Source organism: Chelonoidis abingdonii, chromosome 13, assembly GCF_003597395.2.
Source record: "Chelonoidis abingdonii isolate Lonesome George chromosome 13, CheloAbing_2.0, whole genome shotgun sequence".
Taxonomy (NCBI): Eukaryota; Metazoa; Chordata; order Testudines; family Testudinidae; genus Chelonoidis; species Chelonoidis abingdonii.
In genome coordinates, this window is record NC_133781.1 from 13,403,983 (window position 1) to 13,427,649 (window position 23,667).

General features: G+C 40.5%; 1 protein-coding gene across 11 annotated transcripts in view; it reads right to left on the bottom strand.

Annotated features, from left to right (window-relative positions):
- TBCD (tubulin folding cofactor D) overlaps positions 1–23,667 on the bottom strand; it is a 254,321-nt gene that overhangs the window by 150,916 nt on the left and 79,738 nt on the right. For all 11 annotated transcript variants that reach the window (XM_075071755.1, XM_075071752.1, XM_032792732.2 and 8 more), the window contains one exon: positions 5,199–5,355. In XM_075071755.1, coding sequence (XP_074927856.1) covers positions 5,199–5,355 — 157 coding nt within the window. The remainder of the gene's footprint in view (positions 1–5,198; positions 5,356–23,667) is intronic.

Consider the following 23,667-nt stretch of genomic DNA (forward strand, 5'->3'; position numbering starts at 1 on the left):
GCCAGTGTTCTTTTTCTGTAACAATTTAGCTGTTTATTTTTAGAGACAGAAAGAACATGTTTCTGCTGTGTAACTGAACCCACAATGAACATGAAGTTCTTTGTTCTAAGATGCTGAGTTTCTCCTTTTCAAGTTAGACAACAATTTGCTTGTGGCTAAAAGTATGACTCTTCTTAAAGTGAAACAGGGACACACCTAAGGCTAGATTTAAAACAACAAAAGAAAAAAATGTGTGTGATCATTGCATTGCATTGGCTCCTAACCAAAGTTTGCTGACACAGTAGGTGAAACTGTGTGTCATGCTGTATTTGAATACTTATTACCTGTTTCTACTCAGAGTGGCAACTTTATTTCTGAGAGAGCTCAAACTAAGTTAATATATTCAGAAAAGATACTGACAAATCTAACTACAAGAACCTTTCATCATAACTTTATTATGAGACTAGCACTAGCTAATGTACTGTATACACTCTACCATAAGCCGATTCGTTTATAAGATGACCCTCCAAGGATGGATAAGTAAAAATGACTCATTCATAAGCCGACCTATAATTCAGGGGTCAGCAAACTTTGGTTCCCGGGCCACCAGGATAAGCCAATGGTGGGCTGAGATGGTTTGTTTATCTCAAGCGTCCGCAGGCATGGCTGTAAACCTAAGTAAACAAAGCGATCCGGAGTGCCAGCTGCTTACCCTGACAGGTCGGGACAACAACTGGTGGGGAAATGTTTTGGGGGAGGAGAAGCTGGGAGTCAGGGGAGTAACCCTTGTGACCACCTGCCACATGACCTCACCCCTAGCCCGAGACCCCCCCACTCTCCCCATCCCATCCCTTCCCACCTTATCTGGGGAGGGCCAGGATAGGATGTCTCTGGCCTGGCTGGAGCTGCTCCGTCAGGCTGGGCAGCATGGCCGCAGCCTGCTCCAGCGGGCCAGGCCAGACCAGACCAGGTGGCGCAGCCGCAGCATGTTCCAGCAGGCTGGGCAAAGTGGCACAGCCGTACCGTGCTCCGGCAGCCCAGTGTGATGACACAAAAAGCTTCCTCTCCCAATTCGTTACTTTGGGTGCACTGAGCATGCTCACCTAAACTCAGCATGCCCAGTAACCTTCGTTTTTGCATGGCGGAAACTGCAACTAGTTGCAAAAGTGGAGGGTTGCTATTTGTGCCGCTACACCAGGCAGCGCGGCCACAGCCTGCTCTGGGGTGCAAGACTAAGTGGTATGGCTGCAACCTGCCAGCCGTGGAGCTGCAGCTGCTTCAGAGGCCCGAGGGAGAGCAGCGTGGCCAGAAGCGGAGAGACTCTGGCTCCACCTCTTCCCTTCTGGCTCTGCTGGCTGAGCTGCCTCTCCTTGCTCCCTCTGTTGGGGGAAGGGGCTGTGTCTCACCTCTCCCTCTCTATACCTGTTCCTAAGATGACCCCCTTCACTGGTCCTTCCCTTTTTTACTAAAAAAAAAATTCGGCTTATGAATGAGTATATATGGTATACTTGTTAACTACGCTAGCAAACTCAGTCTATAGCTATTTGTGTGCAATCTATCACTGCTCAAACCAAGCCAGACCCTCAGAAATTTCCTCAACTCCTCCCACCCAGCTGAAGTTAGCCTAGGCTAGCATAATCTCATTGTTACTTGGTGTTAGTATTGTAGGCACAAAAGATGGCCTATTTGGGTCTGGCCTTTTATTAAAAGGGATACCTTTAAATCCCTTCTGAAACCGTTCTCAGAGACCTGAAAGCCAAAAAAGATGTTTTTTTCCCGTCTGGCAACTAGAGCTTACTCAGCCCCGAGGTTCTGCCAAACAGTTTCATGCCATCAAATAGAGCATTAAATCAGATAAAATCTTAATGGAGAATCTGCATCCCACATATAGACCCAGATATTGTTGTACCATGATAGAGCAAAGGAGAAAATGGCACAAGTACATGTCACATCACAGACAAAAGAAAAGTATGATAAAAAGGAAGAATGAGGAGCACTCAGAAGTTTTGCTATCATTGATTTTAGATTTGACAACGGAGGAGTTTGTTAGAATCAAGTAAGAGAGATCCTGGATGTGATCACCCAGGCCACGAGGTGGAGATGGAGGCCTCAGACTAAAAAATAATAAAAATTAGATTGTTGACCAGGTTTTTGAAGAAGACAGCACCTTTGACCAGGATCCTCATCTTTTTAGTGAGCCTTGAGAGTAAGAGGCAAATTTGACATACTGGTCTTTCTAGACCACATACCATTTGTGAAAAGTCCAGTTGGACCTCATAGGTCTACATACGACACCCTTGGACCCAAGATTTTCCCTCTGAGAGCCTGGTATGGGAAGACCAGCTCCTCTGTAGATTTCCATAGCTTGAAAGAGTGCCTTCTGGAGATGAATGCTTTATTCACCACCTCCTGAAAAATATCCATGAGAACTGGACAGTCTATCAGGCTTCCCCATAGGCATTCCTCTCATCAAAGATTCTTCTCTCATCAAAAACATCCTACATATTAAAGGAGCAGAAGATCAGAACAAGGTGAAACTTCCTTACGCACAAGGCAGTGACCCCTCTGATCTCTGAATATTCAAGTGACTTTTTTCTTTGCCTTGTGTTTCAGCATAGGAAATAAATTGGAGGAGACGACAACTATAGTTCATTTCAGTTGGACATTAGTACAGGAACCACGGGGATCCTGGAAGCCAAGCTGAAATCCAGCTGGGCACCATTGCTTCAGAGCCCTAAGGACTAATGTGACTGGAGAAGGTATCAAGTAGCAGCAGATCAGGGCCAAGAAGGGAAGCCTAGGATTAAAGAAGCAGACACTACTTTTGGAGACCAGTGCCAGCTGGTCAAAAGCTACTTCAGTGGAGATAAGAACAGAGCTGCTTGAGCTGTTGTAGATGAGGAGCACTGGAAATTTGCCAGCAAGCCAAGAGGAGCTACCACTACAAGCTTATGATGCAGAGTAGCCATTAAAGAACCCCTAAACCACCAGTCAGGGGGCAACAGGGAGAAAAAATCTGCATCCCAGAGGAGAGAATCTCACAAGTCAGGCAGAAAGAAGACAAAAGCAAAAGAAGGAAAGACAACAGTTGTAGTAGAAAAACAATCCCAGTAGTGGAAGAGGAAAGCTGCATTAGTTTCTAGTCTACTGCTGGTAAGTTTCTAGTCTATTTTATGCACCAAGGGCTGGGTCTTTATGGATACGTCTACACTACATATGGGAGCAAGCCTCTCAGCCCAGGAAGACAGACTCACATTAGCAGCGTTCGGAGCTAGGATGCTAAAAATATCTGCGTGGCTATTGCAGCTCCAACGGAGACTTGGGCTAGTCTCCTGAGCTCAAGCGTAGGGGACCGGGTGGGCTTGAGCTCAGCTGACTAGCCTAGCCTCTGCCAGAGCTGCAATGTCCATGAAGCTATTATTAGCATGCTCTAGCATTGGCATGTCTATCTAACACACTTTGGGATGCTCACTCCCAGCTGCAGCACAGATATACCCTAAGGAACAGGAGGTGGCACATTTCTTCATCCAAACCACAGAGAGCAGAGTTTACTCCTGTAGTGACTCTGGACTGGCAGAGGGCTATTCCATGAAAACAAAAGAACTGGAAGGCACAACATACTTTGCTCATTTATTTGTAATTTTGGTTTGGTTTCAATTATGATAAAGCTTCCTGTTATCAGTAGTAAAACTCTACAGGATATTCTGCAAAAGAATTGAATTTTTACTAACACAAGACATTACTCAGTTCTTAAACCTTTCTGAGAAATGAGGAGAGACTATGGCTGAAACCTGTAGTATATAAGAAGTGGATGGATAAACGAAGTGCAAATAAGTAAGATTTACTATGGCTAGACTATCATTTCTCGAGTCTCAATGAAACAAGAGTTCAATATTGCTGGAGAGTATTATGTAATTCAATGAGATATTTTGACAATATCTTCCAGTACAAGTTTTTCCAAACTAAGCCAGGTCTAGTATCTAAAGCAAAAAATGGTCCCATAAAGGTTACTTAAGAAGCCTGCATCAACTATTCTTCACAGGAATTTAACTGGGTCACTCAAAGGAGAATCAAAAGAAATATTGATATACAAAAGCCAAAAGGATCTAAAAATGGCTCACTAGATTAAGAGCAAGAGTCCAGGTCTTCTAGACCAGTCCTGCTCCATCTGCGGGCTGCAAACTAGAAGTTGGTTGTGAGAGAGTGCTTAGTGGGTTGCACCTCACCATCTGTGAAAGCAGCAAAATCTTTGGATCACTAGAACTCAGTGAGTGTCTGAGAAAGTAAGGGGAAGAAGCAGCTTCACGCCTCAGCCTTCCCCCTTGCTACTGCTTCCATCTCATACCACTCTGCAAACCTGCAACCAATTCTAGAACAGAGTATCAGTTCCACCTCTCCTTCACTTTGATCTGAGGCAGAGGAAGCAGTACTGGTTTCACAGTCCCTTGGAGTGGCGCTGCCCTAGAGCTGAAGACTGGGCAGAAAAGCAGGAGAGATGGGAGGAGCCTCCACACCAAGTAGCATCAGTCCCTCAGTAATTTTTGCTTGTGGATTTCTTTAGGTTTGATCTTTGTTTTGTAACAACAGGGAAATATAAGAAAACACACACAATAAGAAAACATGTAGGTCTATTAAAAAATTGATTTAACAGTGTTCTTTGCAAAAAAAAAAAAAAAAAAAAAAAAATCAAACATTTAGATTTCATTGATGATCCTTAAACTCTGAAAATCTGAAGGAAAAAGGGAGGGAAGGGCTCCCAGAACTAAGGACCAAACATTACACTGCTGCTGTACCTTGATTAAGATGTCCAGTATAATTGTTAGTACCACCAAGAGCAGATCATTTTTATGTCTTTTTTTAAAAAAAAAAAAAAAAATTACTGGACAGCCACAAATCTGTTCCACAGAATACAAAGATAAAAAAGTGAAAATTTCCATAGCTCATCTAATCTCATTGACATCACCTGTGACAACAAAGCAATTTTTTCAATGGAGAGAATACTTCCCTGATCAGATGTGTTCCTCTTTGACAACATTAACAAATTATCCTTACTTCATTTTTAAAAGATTGCCTTAAAGTTTTTAGATGTGCAGTAATTGTAACATTAACCTATGTGTTAAGTCTCTGAAATCTCTATTAGCCATCTTCCAGTCTCTGTACCGTAAATAGCCCTAAAGAAAAAAAATGAATTCTCTCAATTTCTCACTGTTGCAACCCACCTTGAAATTTGATTAACAAATGGCTTCAGTTCTAAGGGATCATAGGCACGAGCAAAGGCCCAGCAAACATAGCACGCTGCATCTCTTACGTTGGAACCCACGCTGCAGGCTCCTCGCTTCTCATCATATGTCAATGCTTTTAAAATAACAGGAACAACTGTGGAGTGAAGAAATTCACAAGAGTTAGGAATATGAACATACAGTAAATAAAAATACAAGGTCATTCAATAAGTTTTAAATGAAAAGACATAAGAAAAAGTACATATTTGCCTGTGTTCACTAGAACAAATTGAATGCTGTTCCCAGGGGACAGAGGCTGGATTAAAATTAAGCAGGATTTTGACTTAACATGGCATTTTGTTTCTTGACTAATAACCTCTGTTTCTTTTCTCATTCTCTTCAACTGTATTTCATTGTTCTCATACTCAGAAGTACATAGAAGGCAACACCCTAGATTAGCAAAGATTTAAGAGACAGTACATGGATTAAATACTAGTCAGTCCACATAAGGAATATCTTGCACCGTTCTACGTATCTTGTTAGAAAGGGGATATTAACAAAATAAGGAAGTACAGCAGAAAGTTGCTTCAAATGATAAAAAGCTTGATTCTCTAATCTTTTTACACGGCTGAAAGAAAGCTGATAAAACTTTACAGATTTGTTTTATTAAGTAAAATGGATGCTCAGACTGGTAGGCCTAAAATTGACATACTGTATGGCTTTTGCAATAACCTTTAGTTCCTAGACTTTCCTTTGAAGATTCAAAGTACTGCGTATATATTTTTTCCCCAACCTACACACACCATAAAGACAGGTGCGGTGAGAGGTAAAAGATTTACTTATGGAATATAAAATAATATGCATGCTCCACTTTGACAGAGTTGCACTATATGTCATGTAACTACACCTACTCCACCACCACCTGTGAACTACAGTAGGCACTGCCTGTGGTAAAAATGACATGTCTGAGATTTTGCCTTCAGACACCTAAAATGGCACTATTTTCATAGTATTGTAGGTATATTTTTAGACCTATCATATTAGACAGCGTGCCCTAAATTGCACACAGAATATTGACTTAACATTTAACACTGAAGAGCTCAGAGTAAGCTCAAAAGCCATTATTTCACCCACCTTGTCTATCTTATTTACCACTGAGTTTAGTAAAGCACAAATCTGTATATACTTGATCATAGGACGGTTCGTTTATAAGTCAGTCCCCACCCCCATCACAAGATGGAGAAGTAAAAATGGATTTTTTTTTTTTTTTAACCCATTCATAAGCCAACCCTATAATTCAGTGGTCAGCAAACTTTGGCTCCCGGGACATCAGGATAAGCCGCTGGTGGGCTGAGACGGTTTGTTTACCTCGAGCATCCGCAGGCACGGAGGTAAACCTAAGTAAATAAAGTGTCCCGGCACATCAGCTGTTTACCCTGACAGACCGGGACAGCAACTGGTGAGGACATTTGGGGGGGGAGGGCGGAGGGAAGCTGGGAGTCACGGGAGTAACCCCTGTAAGCACCCCACACACAACCGCACCCCAGCCCAGGACCCCCACACTCTCCCCAGACCATCCCTTCCCATCTTATCTACAGAGGGCCAGGATAGGCTGTCTCTGGCCTGGCTGGAGCTGCTCCGCCAGGCTGGGTAGTGCAGCCGCAGCCTGCTCTGGCGGGCCAGACCAGGCAGCATGGCCGCAGCATGTTCCAGCAGGCTGGGCTGGGTAGCACAGCCACAGCGTGCTCCGGTGGGCCGGGCGGCATGTCCACAGCCTGCTCTGGGGAGTGGGGCCAAGCGGCACAGCTGCAACCTGCCAGCCTTGGAGCTGCAGCAGCTTCGGAGGCTGGGGGGGAAAGCAGCATGGCCAGAAGCGGAGAGACTCTGGACCCATCTCTTCCCTTCTGGCTCTGCTGCCTCTCCTTGCTACCTCTGTGGGGGGAAGGGGCGGTGTCCCACCTCTCCCTCTCTACACACATTCATAAGCCGACTCCTTTCTCTGGTGCTTCCCTTTTTTATAAAAAAAATTCAGCTTATGAATGAGTATATATGGTAATCTTTATGAGATGAGTGACACTTAATAGTTAATGTTTTAAAAATACATCTACCAATTAACATTAATTTTCCAAGTTGCCATCCAAATGAATAGCTAGAACTATATGTATAAAATTGTCCCTAATTCCCCTAAACTTTTAGAAGTATTGAAGACGATCTAAACCTCTCTAAATAACCCAGACTAGCTTGCAACTATGGGGAAGGAGACTCACTGAAAAATTAATTTGCAGACAGAAACTCCACAAATTGTGCAATACCACTGAGAACCACAGAATACATTCTGTACAGTTTGCATGAAAGCTCTCGGTAATGGAGAGTTCCATTTAGCAACTAAGGATCAATTTCTCTCTGCTTCTTAGCCTTTTAGCCAAGGTCAAGTGTATCTCACGTACCCTTTGTTGGAGGACTACATAGTACAATTTCAGGGTGGGTTAATGAGATCTTTTTAATCAATAATTACCATGATCCCATTTGTTATGGGAATTATGTATTAAACATTCCACAACTGAACACATTAACATTGCAAGTAAATCCTGTATAACATCTCTCTGTGGCAACAGCAGACGTGAAACTGACAGATCTTCATCCAAGTCATTTATGCAGCTGCCAGATATATAGGAGAGAGACACTGACTACTGAGCAGGCGCATACTGTGATCCATCTAAGTTGTTTCTTCAGCTGCCAGTACCATGAACATTCATACAAAATACGCAGTTCCAAACACAATTTTACAACTAACTCTGGGATTTAAATTTGCCAAACAGAAATGAAATTCTCTATCTACCCACACAAGTTCTCTCAGCATTTTAGGTAAGAAGCATAGTTGGCATTTTCTCCTTCCCCCTCTTTTCATCTGCCCTTCCCCATAGTTCTAATTCCTGCTGGTCTCCTTCATACTCCCTTCATACTTTTAATGTTCCCTCTGCTAGTTTCTGTGCATCCATTTTCCCCTTCCTCCATGTTTTCTGAATTTCACCACTCTGCTGCCTTCTATAATTTCAGTGGCCACAAAGCTGCTTCTACAGAAGAGAATAATGAAATTGGATGTTACAAAGTATCATGGCTGTGAAGTTGAAAACATGCTTTAAGAATGATGAAACTATACAGAGTTTTAAAACTGGTGCATTCATTTAAGCATCAGACATACTTTTTCCTTTTAAATGAGATTTTACAGTGGATTTTTACTTTTATTAAGAACAATTCTAAACACAATTTAGCAGTAGTAGACATTACGATACAATGTTTATTTCTTGCTATAGCACTGTCTACCATATTACAAAGTAATAGCTAATTCTTAAAAATAAATAGTGGCTTGTGAATACTATAAAATAAAAACAACACAGTTCACCTGTGGTTGGCCAATATCTGTTGCAACAAGTGTTCTGAACTGTCTGACACTTTGTAATTAACAAGGGCTCTGGATCAATCAGAACACAAATCATGAACTGGATATTATATTGAGTGGATAGCCTCTGCATACAACAGAAGCCTGGTGAGTAGTTGCATTTTGTACCATTTGGAGCTTTTCCATCATGTGTGACTTCATTCCAAGATATAAGAAGTTGTGACAAACAGCATTGTCATGAAAGCACAGATCACCTGGACTAAACCATGACCAGAATATGACTGCCAGGATAGAATGTAGATAGAAGCAGGTGGTTTTTTTGGTTTTTTTGCTGCCATAGCTATTTGGGCTTCCAAGAACACTATGGAGTCTAACAAGACACCTGAAGGTGCACTGTAACATTGTGAGGACAGGGGCTCTTGGTAGAGAGGGATGTTATAAAGGAGAAATTCTTCAATACATTTTTCTCTTCCTGCCAGCAATTTTGCCTCAGTTAGGATGAAAAATAGGTATTTAAAGCCTAATGTTGATTTCAGCCAGGTACTGAGAAAAATGAAAGATAATCCTGTTTATGTTTGACATAAGAAAAATGTGGAGCCAGGTGTTGTCTGTCATTGTTGGTGCTTCAGTCCACGTCCCCGCAGCTTTCAGAATGGCTTCACAGAAATCTTCAGTGTTAAAGATTAAGTCTTGTGGAGGTGGAGTGTATTCATCCACAACTATCTATATTCTGACAAAGAGGGAGGACCTCCAGCATTTCAGTTTCTTTTCACCCATGCAGCTTGCTAGAAGCTAAGCAGGAGTATTCATTGATCAACATTATCAAATGCCACAGAGGTGCCCAGAAGAATGAGCATGGATATATTTACCTTGTCACCCACAGGGCTAACAAGTGCTGTCTCATCAGCACGTCCTGCCATAAAGCCTGGCAGAGAAATTTAGGACACCAGCAGCTACATGTCGTCTTTGGAGACTCTTTTGCTACTTCTCAGTTGACCTTCTTAGAAAATGGAATTTAGACACAAGGCATTATTTAGCAAAGTCTCTGAGTTTCAGCAATGGGGTTTTTGTTTTCATAGTATGGTCATACTACTGTATAATTTAGAGAGTGAGTGGTAGAGTCCCCTCATCAAAGGAGGCGTACCAAGTGTTTTATTTATTTTTTTTCCAGGAAGGGCAGGGTTATAGATAAGTGGCTCCTGTTGCCATCAATGCTTCTGCAACTGGTTTGTAGGCAACATTATTGAAAGAATCCTGTTGTGTTTCTGGTCCTGCTCTCAGCTTATTCTTCTCGTTTATGAGGCCATGCTGATTGCAGGCAATAGTTTCTGTAAAGTAAGAGGATTCCCGACAGTGTGAGTTGTGTTCTGAGGGTGGAGGGAGGTAACCTGGGTTCAGAAAGCTATTTATGGTCCAGAAGTATTCTGCAGGACATTATTTGCTTACCTCTAGGGGTAGAATGGGATGGGGTTGCCTGCAGGGGTTTGTTAACTGGAGCAGCTCACTGTGAAATTAAACCAAGGCTTCCTGATTTACTGCTGTCTGTGAGTTTCCAGGTTGAACAAAAAGTATTTGTTTTGACCTAGAAAGTCTTAAAAGGGCTAGGACCTGACTACTTATTATACCACCTCTCCCCCTCTGCCATATTGCGAAGACATTCGAGCTAGAGCTCACTCAATATAAAAATGGGGACACTATGGCCAGAGTATTCTCCATAAAACCCCTCCAACTAAACTTTGCAGCTCACCACCCTACCCCACACCCAACAGCCACTCCATTTGGTCCAAAAGAGCCTGAATTTGTTGACCTTCAGGGCACACTTAAAAGTTCATTTTGTTGCAGGGCTTTGTGAATGTGGAAGTTACGTAAGGCATAATTTTGAGAAATATGCACACTGTTAGGTTGTACCAACTATTCCTGGATACACTAAAAATTGCTGCTGGTCTTATCTTCATGGTTATTTGTGGCTTTAGATAACTGTTATATTCACTCAGAGTTTATGATGTGGGGTTTTTTTATTTAATCTGTTTTATAACATAAAATAAATAAATAAAACTATCAACATTGAAGTGTCAGTTTACTATGAGGAGCTAAAGTGTTCTGGGTTCTATTCTTGATTCCCAATCTGAATAAAATAAATCATATACTTTGTGCATAACAGCCACAGAAAAGTATTTTGCTTTCTTAGTCACATGGGAAAAGCAGTAACTACTGAGTTACAGTAAAACAAAAGTCACCAAATGGAAAGTCAAATGAAAACCCCAGAACCTAACAAGACTGGCCAAATGATCCTGCAGTCACCAACAGTAATGTGGTGAGAATAATGGTCGAGACAATGGGCAAGTGAAAACCTCAGCTCCGATGCCCATCACAAACAAAACTGGAAGAGATGATGCATCTTTTTCGAAACCATACTGCCTCTATTATGTATGGGAAAAAATAGCTTTTAAAAACAAATTTACAGCTCTCAGGTCCTAATTTCACTCCTTTCAAGAATGAGGAAGCTTCAGAATACCTTTGAATGAAGCTTTTTACACAGTTCCTGCAACACACTGTCAAAGCTAACATCGTGCCAATATTTTAAAAGAGTAAACAAAATAACCAGGATAACTAGGCCCGTTAGCCTGATATCATTCCTGGACAAAATGGATGTGAGGACCTAGAGAAAGGTCCAAATGAAAAAACAGTGACCAGCTTAAGAATCTGAATGACAGACAGCATGGTGCCATTGTCCATACTGATCAAGAAAGGAGGTATCACGGAGGGCTTTGGGGAGAAAAGATTAAGAGCTGTGTTTCAGCCATGTTGAGGTTGAGCTGATGGCTAGACATCCACAAGGAGAAAGAGACAGGCTGAAATTTTAGTTTGGACAGGAGACAGGCCTGGTGTACAGAGATAGGTCTCTGAGTCATAAGCACAGAGATGGTAGCTGAACTTGTTTCCATGGATAACGATACTCAGAAATGAGGTGCAGAGAGAAAAGAAGAGAGCCAAGGACAGAGCCATGCAGAATCCCCACCAAAAGTTGGAGTAGGGGAACGATCCGCCAAAGGATATGCTGAGCAGTGATTAGAGAGGTAGGAAGAGAATCAGAAGACGATGGAGCCACAGAGGCCAAGGGAGGCTAAGATTTCCAGAACAACAACACGGTCAGTGTCAAAGGCAGCTGACAGATCAAGGGAGATGAGGACTGAGTATGGTTCTAAGATTTGGCTAGGAAGAGGTCATTACAAACATTAAAAGGTGAGAGTGGTTTCACTGAAGTGAAAGGGGCAGAAACCAGACTGGAGAGGATCTAGGATAGACTTGGAAGAGAAGAATTCCAAACAGTGATTGTAAAAAGCATGTTCAATGAGCTTATGGATTAAAAGGGAGACGAGAGATGGAGTGGTAGCTGAAAAGACAACTGGAGTCAAGGGTGAGTAAGATGGAAGAGACTAAAACATGCTTGTATTGTAAGGGGAAAGAGCCAGAGGAGAGTTAGATGCTAAGGATACGAGTACGGGTGGGGATAAGAGTGAGCATGAAAGAGATCAGAAGATTGCATGGGTCCATGTGGCAAGTGAAGGAGCAAGAAATTTTGCACTTGTGACAGTGGAGAAGGAAATGAAAGAGTTGTAGGTGGAAAAAGGAAAGCAAGTCAGGAGTGGGGGGAGCGAAGGTCCCACTGAGGTCTGTCATAAACAGATAGCTACGGGTTAATGTTTCTTTTACTTGTAAAGGGTTAACAAAGGGAACCACACACCTGACCAGAGGACCAATCAGGAAACCGGATTTTTCAAAGCTCAGGGAGGGAATTTTGGGGTGTGTGTCTTTTGTCTCTCTCTCTGCTCTGCGCTCTCTCGGCTATGAGAGTGATTTCTATCTCCAGGCTTTTCTAATCTTCTGTTTCCAAGTGTAAGTACAAAAGGCAGAAGACAATAGGTTTTTATATTGTTTTTGTATTTACATGTGTGTAGTTGCTGGAATGTTTTAAATTGTATATCTTTTGAAATAAGGCTGTTTATTCATTTTCTTTAAAGCAACTGACCCTGTATAATGCAGCCTTGATACAGAGAACTTTTTATGTCTTTTCTTTCTTTTTATAAAATTATCTTTTTAATGACCTGTTGGAGTTTTTTTCCTATGGGGACTCCAAAGGTGATGAGCTGCACTCACAGGGAATTGTCCTCTTATGTTTGTGTTTTCAAGAATTGAAAGCAGGGAAATCTCCTAGTGTAACCAGGGCGGGAAAATCTGGGGGAGGTAAAGAGGGGAAGGAATGGGTTATGTTCCCTTGTGGTGAAGGACTGCAAGGGCATCTGAGTCTTGGGGTCCCCCAGAGAAGGTTTGGGGAGACCAGAGGGCGCCAGAGACTGGAAATCTGGCTGGTAGCAGCGCTATCAGATCTAAGCTGGTAATTAAGCTTAGAGGATTTATGCTAGGCACCCACATTTTGGACGCTAAGGTTCAGAATTGGGATTTATGATTATGACAAGGTCCCATTGTATTTTGTCAATTTTCTCTTGGAAGAAATTGGTGCGTTCTTGTGCAAAGAGAAGTGGAGGCAGGTGGAGGAATGGTGTGGGGAGTGAATTAAAGGTAGTAAAAAGGACACTGGTATTTCATATGTGGGATTCAATTATTTTGGAGAAACACAGTTGTTTAGCCAGGAAGATGGAAGAACTGAAGGAGGAGAGAATGAATTTATAGTAGAGGAAGTCACCTTGGTCAAGAGATTTCTTCCAAAGATGTTCCACAGTGAGAGTGCAGGAACGGAGGAAGCAGGTATTGAGGGTACACCGAGGCTGCAGGTTGGCAGAGCAAACCTTGTGATGAGAGAGAGGAGCAAAGAAATCAAGGAAGGAAGAGACTCAACAGCCATATCAATGGAAGAAAGGGAAGAGATGGCAGAGAGTAGAAGGGTGAGAGCAAAAGTTATTGATGCTGATGGACTGAAAGTAACAAAGGCTGAGTGACAGGACATGAGGAAGGGGGCTGACAACTTATGCTGATACTTTGACTTAGTACCACATTGACATTCATTCCAGTTAAAAAAAAAAATAGCTCATACAAAATCAACGTAGCACATATTAAAAGCTTGCTAACTGATAGATATCAATAATTTATTTGATGAGATTTTCATCAGTTTAAGTCATCAAATGGGGATGTTTCCAGTGAGGTCCTACAAAGATCTGTTCTTGGATCAATGCCATTCAAATTTACCAGCAATGACTTTATAACTTCTTCCAGATCCCAAGTAAGTTTGCAGACGAAACCAAGATTGGTGGAGTGATAAATAATGACAATTCAGTTATACAAGCTATCTGGATCACAGTCAAAAAGTGTTTTAATACAGTCAAAGGCAAGGTCAAATATCTAGGAACCAAGAACGCATGTCCCAATTACAGGGAGACTATATTCTATAAAGAAGTTATTCAGAAAAGGATTTAAGGGTTATGGGGGATAACCATCTGAACATGAACTCCCAATGCCATGCTGTGATTAAAAGGGCTAATGCATTCCTAGGATGAGTAAGCAGGAAAATACTGAACAGGAATAAGGAGGTGGTATTATCTTTGCATAATGCACTGGTGAAACCTTCACTGGAATACTGTGTTCAGTTCTGACGTTCACAATTCAAAAAGAATGCTGAAAAACATGAATGTGTTTAGAAAAGAGGTACATGATGATCTGAGGTCTGGAAAAACCCACTTTACAGTGAAAGAATTGAGGACTTATCAAAGGGAACGCTATTTAAACTTGTCAAAAGGAATGTTACAAGGTGACCTGATCAAGTCTAGAAGCAGCTTTATGAAGAAAATATTTCTGATAGTAGAGAACTTTTTAACCTGGCAGAAAAAGACATAAGATACATCTCAAATATATTAAACAAAAATTAGAGTCATCTTCTGATATGATCATGTAAACTCCCTAAAGCCAGCTGAGGACTATACAAAAAAAAAAAAAGAAAAAATTATTCAAACAAACTAGTTACTATTTCTATTCCTGGCAGGGTGAATTCAGCCAGTTATCCTTCCAAAGCAGATGAACCAAGTACTGCATTCTCATGTCTGAGGTTCTACAGTGATTCTGTCCCCTCTTCAAAACCTCTAGATATATCATGGCTTTTTGAAAGTGAGTATTATTCTGAAATAAAGTCATAATATAATTCCATTATTAGATAAAACCCTATATTTTTAACAACTAATTATTCACATAATTTTTAACAATTTATTATTCACAGGCCTATACTTGCTGAAAGTATAAAATACAGTACATTTTATCTATTTTACTCTGTAAACAGTATTTAGTTCACAATAATTTGTACTTAATCATTCAAGATGTCGGTATCTCAAATCTGATAACTCCAAAATTCAGTGTGACTTTTTATACACCATAGAAAAAATTCTGTCTCTAAGAACCTATTCACTGTGGCACCCAGTTATCAGGATTATAGAATCATAAAAAAGTAGGATTGAAAAAGCCATCGAGAGGTCATCAACTCCAGCTCCCTGTGCCTACACATGACCAAGAAAACCTAGCTCATCCCCGACAAGTGTTTGTCTAACCCATTCTTAAACATCCCCAATGATAGGTATTCCACAACTTGGTAACCAATTCCAGTGCATAACTATCCTTATAGTTAGAAAGTTTTTCCTATTATCCAACATAAATTTCCCTTGCTGCAGATTAAGCTGATTACTTTCAGTCCTACCTTCAGTGGACATGGAAAGTAACTGATCGTTATCGTCTTTATAACAATCTTTTATACTGGGGAGGAATAGGGCAGCTGAGGGGGTGAGGCCACTCTATGTGCCCAAGCTTTCCCGACTTGCTTGCATTTTGTTGGTGGGTCAGGCGCGAGCATGGCTGGCTCCAGGCACCAGCGAAGGAAGTAGGTGCCTGGGGCGGCCAATAGAAAGGGGTGGCAATCCGTCCGTTGTTGGGGCGGCACGTCCAGGCCTGCGGCAGCAATTCAGCAGCGGGTCCTTCAGTGCCTCACCTCCTCTTCGGCGGCACTTCAGCAGCAGCTCAATTGCTCCACTCAGTTGGGCTTTTCTTTCTTCTTCACTGCTTAGGGCAGCAAAAAAAGCTGGAACCGGCCCTGGGTGTGGAGACCCACAAATATGTTTGGCACTGGTCCCACAAAGAGTTAATCCAGCTCTGCATTTTTGTTGCTCCCTCTGGACCATCTCTAATTTACTGATATCTTTCCTAAAGCATGGCACTCAAGCCCTAACATAATCCTCCAGCTGAGGCATCACCAGTCCCAAGTAGGTAAGAAAAATTATTTCCCCTGTCTTATGTACAGCAGCCCTACTAATATACCCCAGAATAATAATCTATTTGTAACTGTAGCACATTGTTGACTTGTATTCAGTTTGTGATCCGCCATAATTCCCACATCCTTTTCATCAGTACTATTAGTTATTCCCCATTTTGTAGCTGTGAAGTACTTTGCACTTGTCTTTACTGAATTTCATTTTATTGATTTCAGACCAATCCTCCAATTTATCAAGGTCATTTTGAATTCTAATCTTGTCCTCTGAAGTGCTGTACTACTAGGCCAGTAACTCTGTTAAAGGAGGAAATCTGGTTATTTGGCATGATTTGTTCCCCCATACCTTTACATCTGCTTAATATGTTTTTGTTGTACTAGTTCTGACATTGTCAAAATTATGAAATGTAACATAAAAATATCCAAAGATTACATAAATACATTACTAGATAGTCTTAAGTGCTTAGAACCCAATACTACAAAATCTTCCATTTCTGTGGGTAACATATGCCACCTGATTTAGTTCAACAGGATTATTCAGGGCATTAAGCATTTGCAGGTTCATGATCAAACTTTGCAACGCTTCCATTAAGTGTGTTTTATCTTGGTATTCAAATACCATAAATATCAAAACACACCCAAACTACTCTTAGTATACTGATGTACTTTTTAACCCAGGGTTCTAGCAACACAGAAACCACTCAAAGACTGGTGCCATAGCTGCTACGTACATGAGATTCCATATGAAGTTAACAGAGAGTAGTGTGGACAGAAAATTTGCAGCATCTGGCCCTTTGTTCATAATATTGTTCCCCAAAATTCTTGATATTGTGCAGCTTGTTATTATGTGGTTATGTGGAGATTATTCACACTTCCCACAGGCATGCACTCTTTTAAATTAATTAAATCTTGCCTAAGCTTTTTCTAAAAGTAAACAGATTAGGTTCATTCTCTCCTACAGCTTTGTTTGGCATGCTGAGCAGTAAAACACTCTAGTGCTTTACAATCAGCTTTTGTATTTGATCAGTGATGTAATTTTAATTTGTTATGCAGTCAACTGTCAAATATTCTCTATTTTCACATTGTTGTGTGTATGTATGTCTACATTACTTCCAATTTTCACAAATTCAAAAGAATTTCATTAACTTGTTTTTTCTTTTGGAAGTTGATTTTAGCTACAAGAAGGGACTAGAAATGCAGGAGTTAGTGTGTTTCATCGTACTTTGAGAAAATTGGGAACACGCTAATTTATTTTGAGTAACTGAACAAATGTGGTTGAAATGAACAATTTTTGAATTTGTAAAATTTCTATGTATTGGATGTACATCATCTTGTTCAGATAGGAAACAGAATCTACTCTCAATCCAGTTATTAAAATAGTATCCACCTGCTGAGCTCTGTGAACGTTCAAGAAAATACAGTCACCTTTAGCTATAGCCTGGAGGTATTAATAAGCACCTGTTACACTCCACCCTACCTAACCTAACCTAACAACATAACTGCAGGTTGCAACACAGCATTTTCTTCAGGTCCTGTGAAAAACAGAGAAACAACTTCTGTCCTCCCATCTTTACACAGATTAGAAGGTTCTCTCAAAGACTGTAGGGAAACAGTAATATAAAAAATATTTTGCTTTTTAACACAGGTTTTAGACAAATAAACCTTATAACAACAACTTGCACAGAAAATCTTAAAACACTTTCTAATTAATGAAACTAACAAGCAATATTAGTCAAGTCAGACATTTTAATCTAAATGAACAAAAATGCCTCTAGCTTCAGTCTTTAAATCAACTGATTTTTCCAGAAGTGTTCTGCATGCAGTTGGAATATAGCAAGTATCATCAAGAATCACAGATGCACTTAGATCTCATTATCACACATTGCTGTACTTTCCATTCATTGCAAATGTTTAGTATATAATACATAGGGATAGAGCAATTAAAAAAAAATCTCCTTTAGCCCTAGGGCTTGTCTACATGAGAAACCTGCACAGATTTAACTGATTATAAACTTGTGCAAACCCCTGTGTTGACAGACACTATTTTGGTTTAAACCATGTTTATTTCAGTTTAGCTTAAGTCAGTTAGGAACCACTCTTTAAAAAAAATTACTTGAATTCAGCTGGTGCAACTTTTGTGGGCAGGTCTTTTTCTCTTTACTCGGGATTATGTAATTCAGATAACCCAAATTAGTGTAAGAATAGTAAGCAAAGTTCCTAGTATTTTAGGATCATAAATAAGACGGAAATACTAAACGGATATATAATTATTTCCAACAAAAAGTTAGGTGGCTACTACTAGTAAAGTACTGTGTAAAATGCACTTTTAAAAAGACTAAGCATGTCAGGATTATTAATGAATCACAAAGTATAAAAACAAAGCTGTAAACATAGGTAGGTAGAATTAATTTTGTTCAAGAAACATACTAAATTCATACATTTGAAGCACAAAAATACTACTCCCCAAAACAAACATATTGTGGATGTATCCTTAGGTGGGTTTAACTTGTTTAAGAGCCTAAGACAATAATGAGGAGTGAAAAGATCATGCACTCTGTGCAGCAAGTCAGCATGTCTCATTTTACATAGCATATCCATCATTATTATTCAAATGTCAAAGAAAGTGCTCTCATTTTAAATCATAAGAAATTTCAATTTTGCAATCAAGCAGTTTCAAAATTAAGACCAGAATTTTGAAACCTCAATACCTAAAATTAGGCTCCTAAATACATATTTACACATTTAAAATTAAGAGGCCTGATTTTCACAGATGCAAGCATGCGGCTCTCAGGCTCTGATGGGATTTCTGGATGCTCAGCATCTGTGACTATCAGGCCACTTACATTTATTTCAGTCACCTAAGTTTGAAATTTTTACTTTAGTGTCCAGCAAAAGAATGCATTTAATATTTATGTGCTGTGGTTACTTTTGAATATTTGGGTTTTAGGCCCAGATTTAGGAAAGCATCTTACTCAGGACAACATTTAACTATGTGCTTAAGTGCTGTCCTGAAACAGGGTTTGGGGGTAAGGGATGGGGGTTAAAAATACTACAGCCATGAAAGTAGCAGCCCTCCCGGACCACTTCCTACCCAGTCTCTGTTAGCATCACAGAAACTTAATCAAGTCTCTGACCTGTACACTCAGTCACCTGTCTTTCCTTTGTAGATTTGTACAGGTCTGTGCTGTCAAGTCTCAACCAATGAGCTCCTGTAGTACTTTCCTCTAAAAGCTCAGAGAAGCCATCTTTGTTCCACTGCCTGCCTACTTCCTCATTTCTCTGCTTCCTTTTTAAAGCACTGCCTCCAGCTCATGCAGGCTTTGCAGGTGTGGCTGGGCAGGGCCACCTAAGCCCAAAGCTGTTCCTTAACCCCTTCCTCTCCAGTGTGGGATTTGTACACCCCATCACAATGCCCAATAATTTTTCTTCAATGTATTATTTTTAAAACCTTATATCATTTTTTAAATCCCTCCAAGAGTTAAAGGAAAGCTACTCTTCTGTAATTAGCCTTTGCAAGTCCTTGTGTTCTTTGTTTTCCTAATTAAAATAATCTATCTTCCATTTCTTCTTTTATCATAGAATCACAGAAGATTAGGGTTGGAAGGGACCTCAGGAGGTATCTAGTCCAACTCCCTGCTCAAAGCAGAAGCAATCCCAACTAAATCATCCCAGCCAGGGCTTTGTCAAACTGAGCCTTAAAAATCTCTAAGGATGGAGATTCTACCGCCTCCCCAGGTAACCCATTCCAGTGCTTCACCACTCTGCTAATGATGAAAAGGATTAAAAGTACCTGGATACCTGCCAAAAGCCTCACAATGAACTAACAACACAAAGCAAAATAATACACCTCAGTAGCCTGACTTCCTGATGGGTTCTCTTCCCAAAATAACTAAGGCCCTTCCACATGAATATTATGCAACATACTCTCGACACTGAAAAGAGAAGGGAGTCAGTACATATATAGAGAACATATCATCAATTGCCATAAGAACAGAATACCACTCCATAACATCACCACCACTCTTGGCTTCTCATCCGAGTTCTAGTTTTCTTGCCAAACCACTAGCAATGTCCCCCTCCACGATCCTCATCTGAGTCCCTGTCATCTTCCTCTCTTTCCCCAGCCTCCTTGTTCCAGTCTCTCTGCTCAGCCAGTCTCATTTTCCATGTCACCTCTTTGTCCAATCTGTCTTCCTGCAGCTACCCACTTCCGTCAACTGGGTCCTAGCTGCCCACCTCTACAGATTCCTTGTCCCAATTAACTCCCCACAGCCAGTTTTCTCCTCCACACTGTGTGGACACCAGCAGGGGGCAGTATTGAGAAAACCACAGACACTATGTTCTTAATTCTGGCATTCTGAATCACATTGGCCCCTGGCTGCCAGGAGTAACAAAGGCAGGCAAAGTCTTCCTCAAACCCTCCAGACGCAGGATGGAACATACTCAGTACAGATGTAATCTTTGAGTAATTTAGCTGCCAAACTCTAACAAGCCTCTACTGAGCGTGTGCAAACTGATTTTTCTAATATTTCTAACTTGGCCAAATTCTGGCATTTCTTACATAGGAACAACAAAAGACACATTCCTGACACAAAGGCAATCCCCTTAACAAGATTTCAAATCCTTGGTCCAAAGCATGAAGGTGCTATACCTTCTCAGTGAAGCAGTTTTAAGAATTTTTTTTTAAACATTCAACTCAATTGCCTGTAAAGACAAGTATATCATTATCAACAGAAACTATAATTCTCTTGGATTATTTCACTCTTGGCTCTTGCTCTCCTTGGCTACAGAGTCTGATAGTGACCTTGCACAAATATATGCACATCTTGACACCAAATGCTGAATCAAGCTTCCTTCTAACATCAAGGGTACCCATTCTGCGTACTACCAGATCAAAACACATGGAGGTTTGTTGTATTACCAACATCAACAAGTATGCTGGTATCTCTGTGCCTCAAACAACACCAATAAAGATTCTGCTGTTATCACGAATCACAAAAGGACATATCCAGTTTAATCAAATTAATAAGACCATTCACAATAGCTGGGAACTTTTGTATAATATAAACACAGAATGTTACACATATGTGGATGTTTCTTTCTGTTTCTGCCATTGAGATTAGCGAAACCTCAGCACAGCGATGATGGCAGCATAAAAAGCTCTCATTTCATGTATCTATTTAACTGGCGATGGATATGGCATACATTTTGGGAACAGAATAGAAATGAAAACTGAAAGATGGCTGCAAGGACTGAAAGGTTCCTTAATTTACATAAATCTTTGCTGAAATATTGGTCCAGAATAAAATTTTCAAGAGCACCTAAGGAATTCAGAAGCACGAGTCCCATTGCCTTTCAGTGAGACTGAGGCTTCCAAATGTTTTGAAAATGGAACTCAGGCTAAATCTCTTAGGTGCTTTTGATAATTCTACCCTTGATCTTCAATTGGTGTAAACTGATGTAGTTAATGGTGCTATGCCAATTTATATTGGCGGAGGACCTAGACCATTCTTTTCAATATCTTACAGAAATATTTATTAGTGTATTTCTACATAGTGTATACCTCTATGCCTCTTACAGAAACAATACACCATGATTACCATTCACTGGAACATTTATTCCATTAAATCAGCACATTGGTCTTTTCTGTATGACAGCATTAGATTCCACGCTCTTGTTTGGTGGCAGTAAAACAAGGAGTCCCAAGGATGGAGCTAGTCCTGGAAGCTATAAAGACTCCCTCCAAACAGCAACCTGAGCCATAGCAAGAGCAAGAAATGAGGTCAGCCAAGGTTACTCCTATATGAGATCAAGAGAGACATCAAGCCCCATGGATCCCTGAACCCAGCTACACAGAATTACAATGGTAAAAACAGGTACTCCCAAGGGCAGAGCAAGCGATCGGAGGAAAAGTCATTCACCAGAAGCAGATGAATGTCCTTCTCAGTCTCTGGACTTTTCTTTTATGTGCTGTCTGTTTATTCTGATTGCTTTCCACCCTCATCTCTCATAGTCCCTCTCCTCTCAGCCCTCCATGTTCCATTCTTCCTTTCTTCTATCCTCAACTCCTTCTCCCCACTTCTTCTTCTCTCCTCCCTCCCTCTCCTGAAAATAGTTATTTCAGTTTGTAAGTTATTTCTCTCTTCCTACTGTGCACTGAGTGCTACAAGAGGTATGCAAAGCATTCTCTTCCATCTTCTATATCAGAAACCTATTCTACTGCATCCATAATGTTCCCAGATTCCACTAGTCTGGGAGTGAGAAACCAAGTTTTGAACTGTCAGTAGCCTCTGAGCCAACCACATATTCAACCCTTTATATATATCAAAGTGAGTGCTTTCCATATAAAATGCTGTATAAAAGGAGGCTTTCATTGTTAGACATAGTACATGAAGAGAGATTAAATTTATCCTCTGGAGTGAATAAGTGAGCATGAATGTGTAGGCTAGTTGACAACAGAAGTGTTTTCCTTACTGGAATCCTGCCAAATTAACACCAATCCAGTTTCATGTTCAACCATGCAAAGTCATTCTGCTGCACCTCTCGTCTCCCCTCTGCTTCATTTCCTCTAATCTCCATGAAGCAACTGCTTCCAATCTTACTTTAACAATTAGTATGTTTAAATAAAAAAAAAAAGAGTAAGAACGTGCTTGGACCATACAGTACACTAGGCAAAAATTAAGTTACCTACAAACATGAAAACAATTGCAAACTAACATTGACTTTAACAGGAGCAAGATCAGCCCCCTAATTTTACAGCTGCTAATTAAATATAGCTCTGACTATCTGAAGTGATCAAGAAGCTGTCGAGACTTCGGTATAAACGCTTTTAATCTCACTGCTGGCATATTAAAATTTATACTGTAATGTCATCAAGAGAAATTTTAATAAGGGCCTTTCACAAGCAAACCGGAAAGTCAAGTAAACGAGGATTCTCTTGTTGATTTAGTATTTATCCCCACCCAATTAACTTAAAAAAAAAAAAAAAAGGCTGAAGCCTACAAAACCACAAATACAACAGCAAGACCAAAAGAGATGTGAAATCATATAGCAACCAAGTTCACATATTAAGATTTCATCACCTACAAATGCTGTACAGTAAGAAGCTTTTCATTAAGAGAGCTACAATCCTCAGTGTAGTATTCCACTCTAGTTCTCCAATTATGGTTCCTGGTATTAACATTTTAAATGACATCCTCAAAGAAACCATTCCTGAACCTCCTCTTTTAGCATTCAAACTACCCCCAATCTCATTACACTCATCAGAAGCAAGTTCCCCACAGACCAGATACACCAACTCAAAGTGGCACCAAATTCTGTCAGAACAACAGATGCAAAACCTGCAGACATATATCCAACTGTTATGATGATCAATACTTCCCACAACACAGTTGCAACATCCATGGATTCTACGTGTGTCTATCACAACTTGGGACGTACCGCATCCAGTGCGCTAACTGCCCCAATAACAGCTATGTGAGTGAAACCTGACCAAAAAATCACTGTGCTCTCAAGTGAGGTCACAGAGAATAAATGATAAAAGACAAAAAACACCATAGCACCTCTGGGTGAACACTTTTCACAAAATGATCACTCCATATCTGACCTATCAGTCCTCATCGTCAAAGAAAACATGCACAACACCTTCAAAATACAAGCTGGGGAGCTTAAATTCATAATTTTACTAGATATTAGAAACCACAGACTCAGTAAAGACACTGGACTTATGGCTGATTACAACAATCTGTAAACCACTAACCCTCTTTCATCCTATGACTGCAGAGGCCTTAACTGCCCACTTCTCCTAA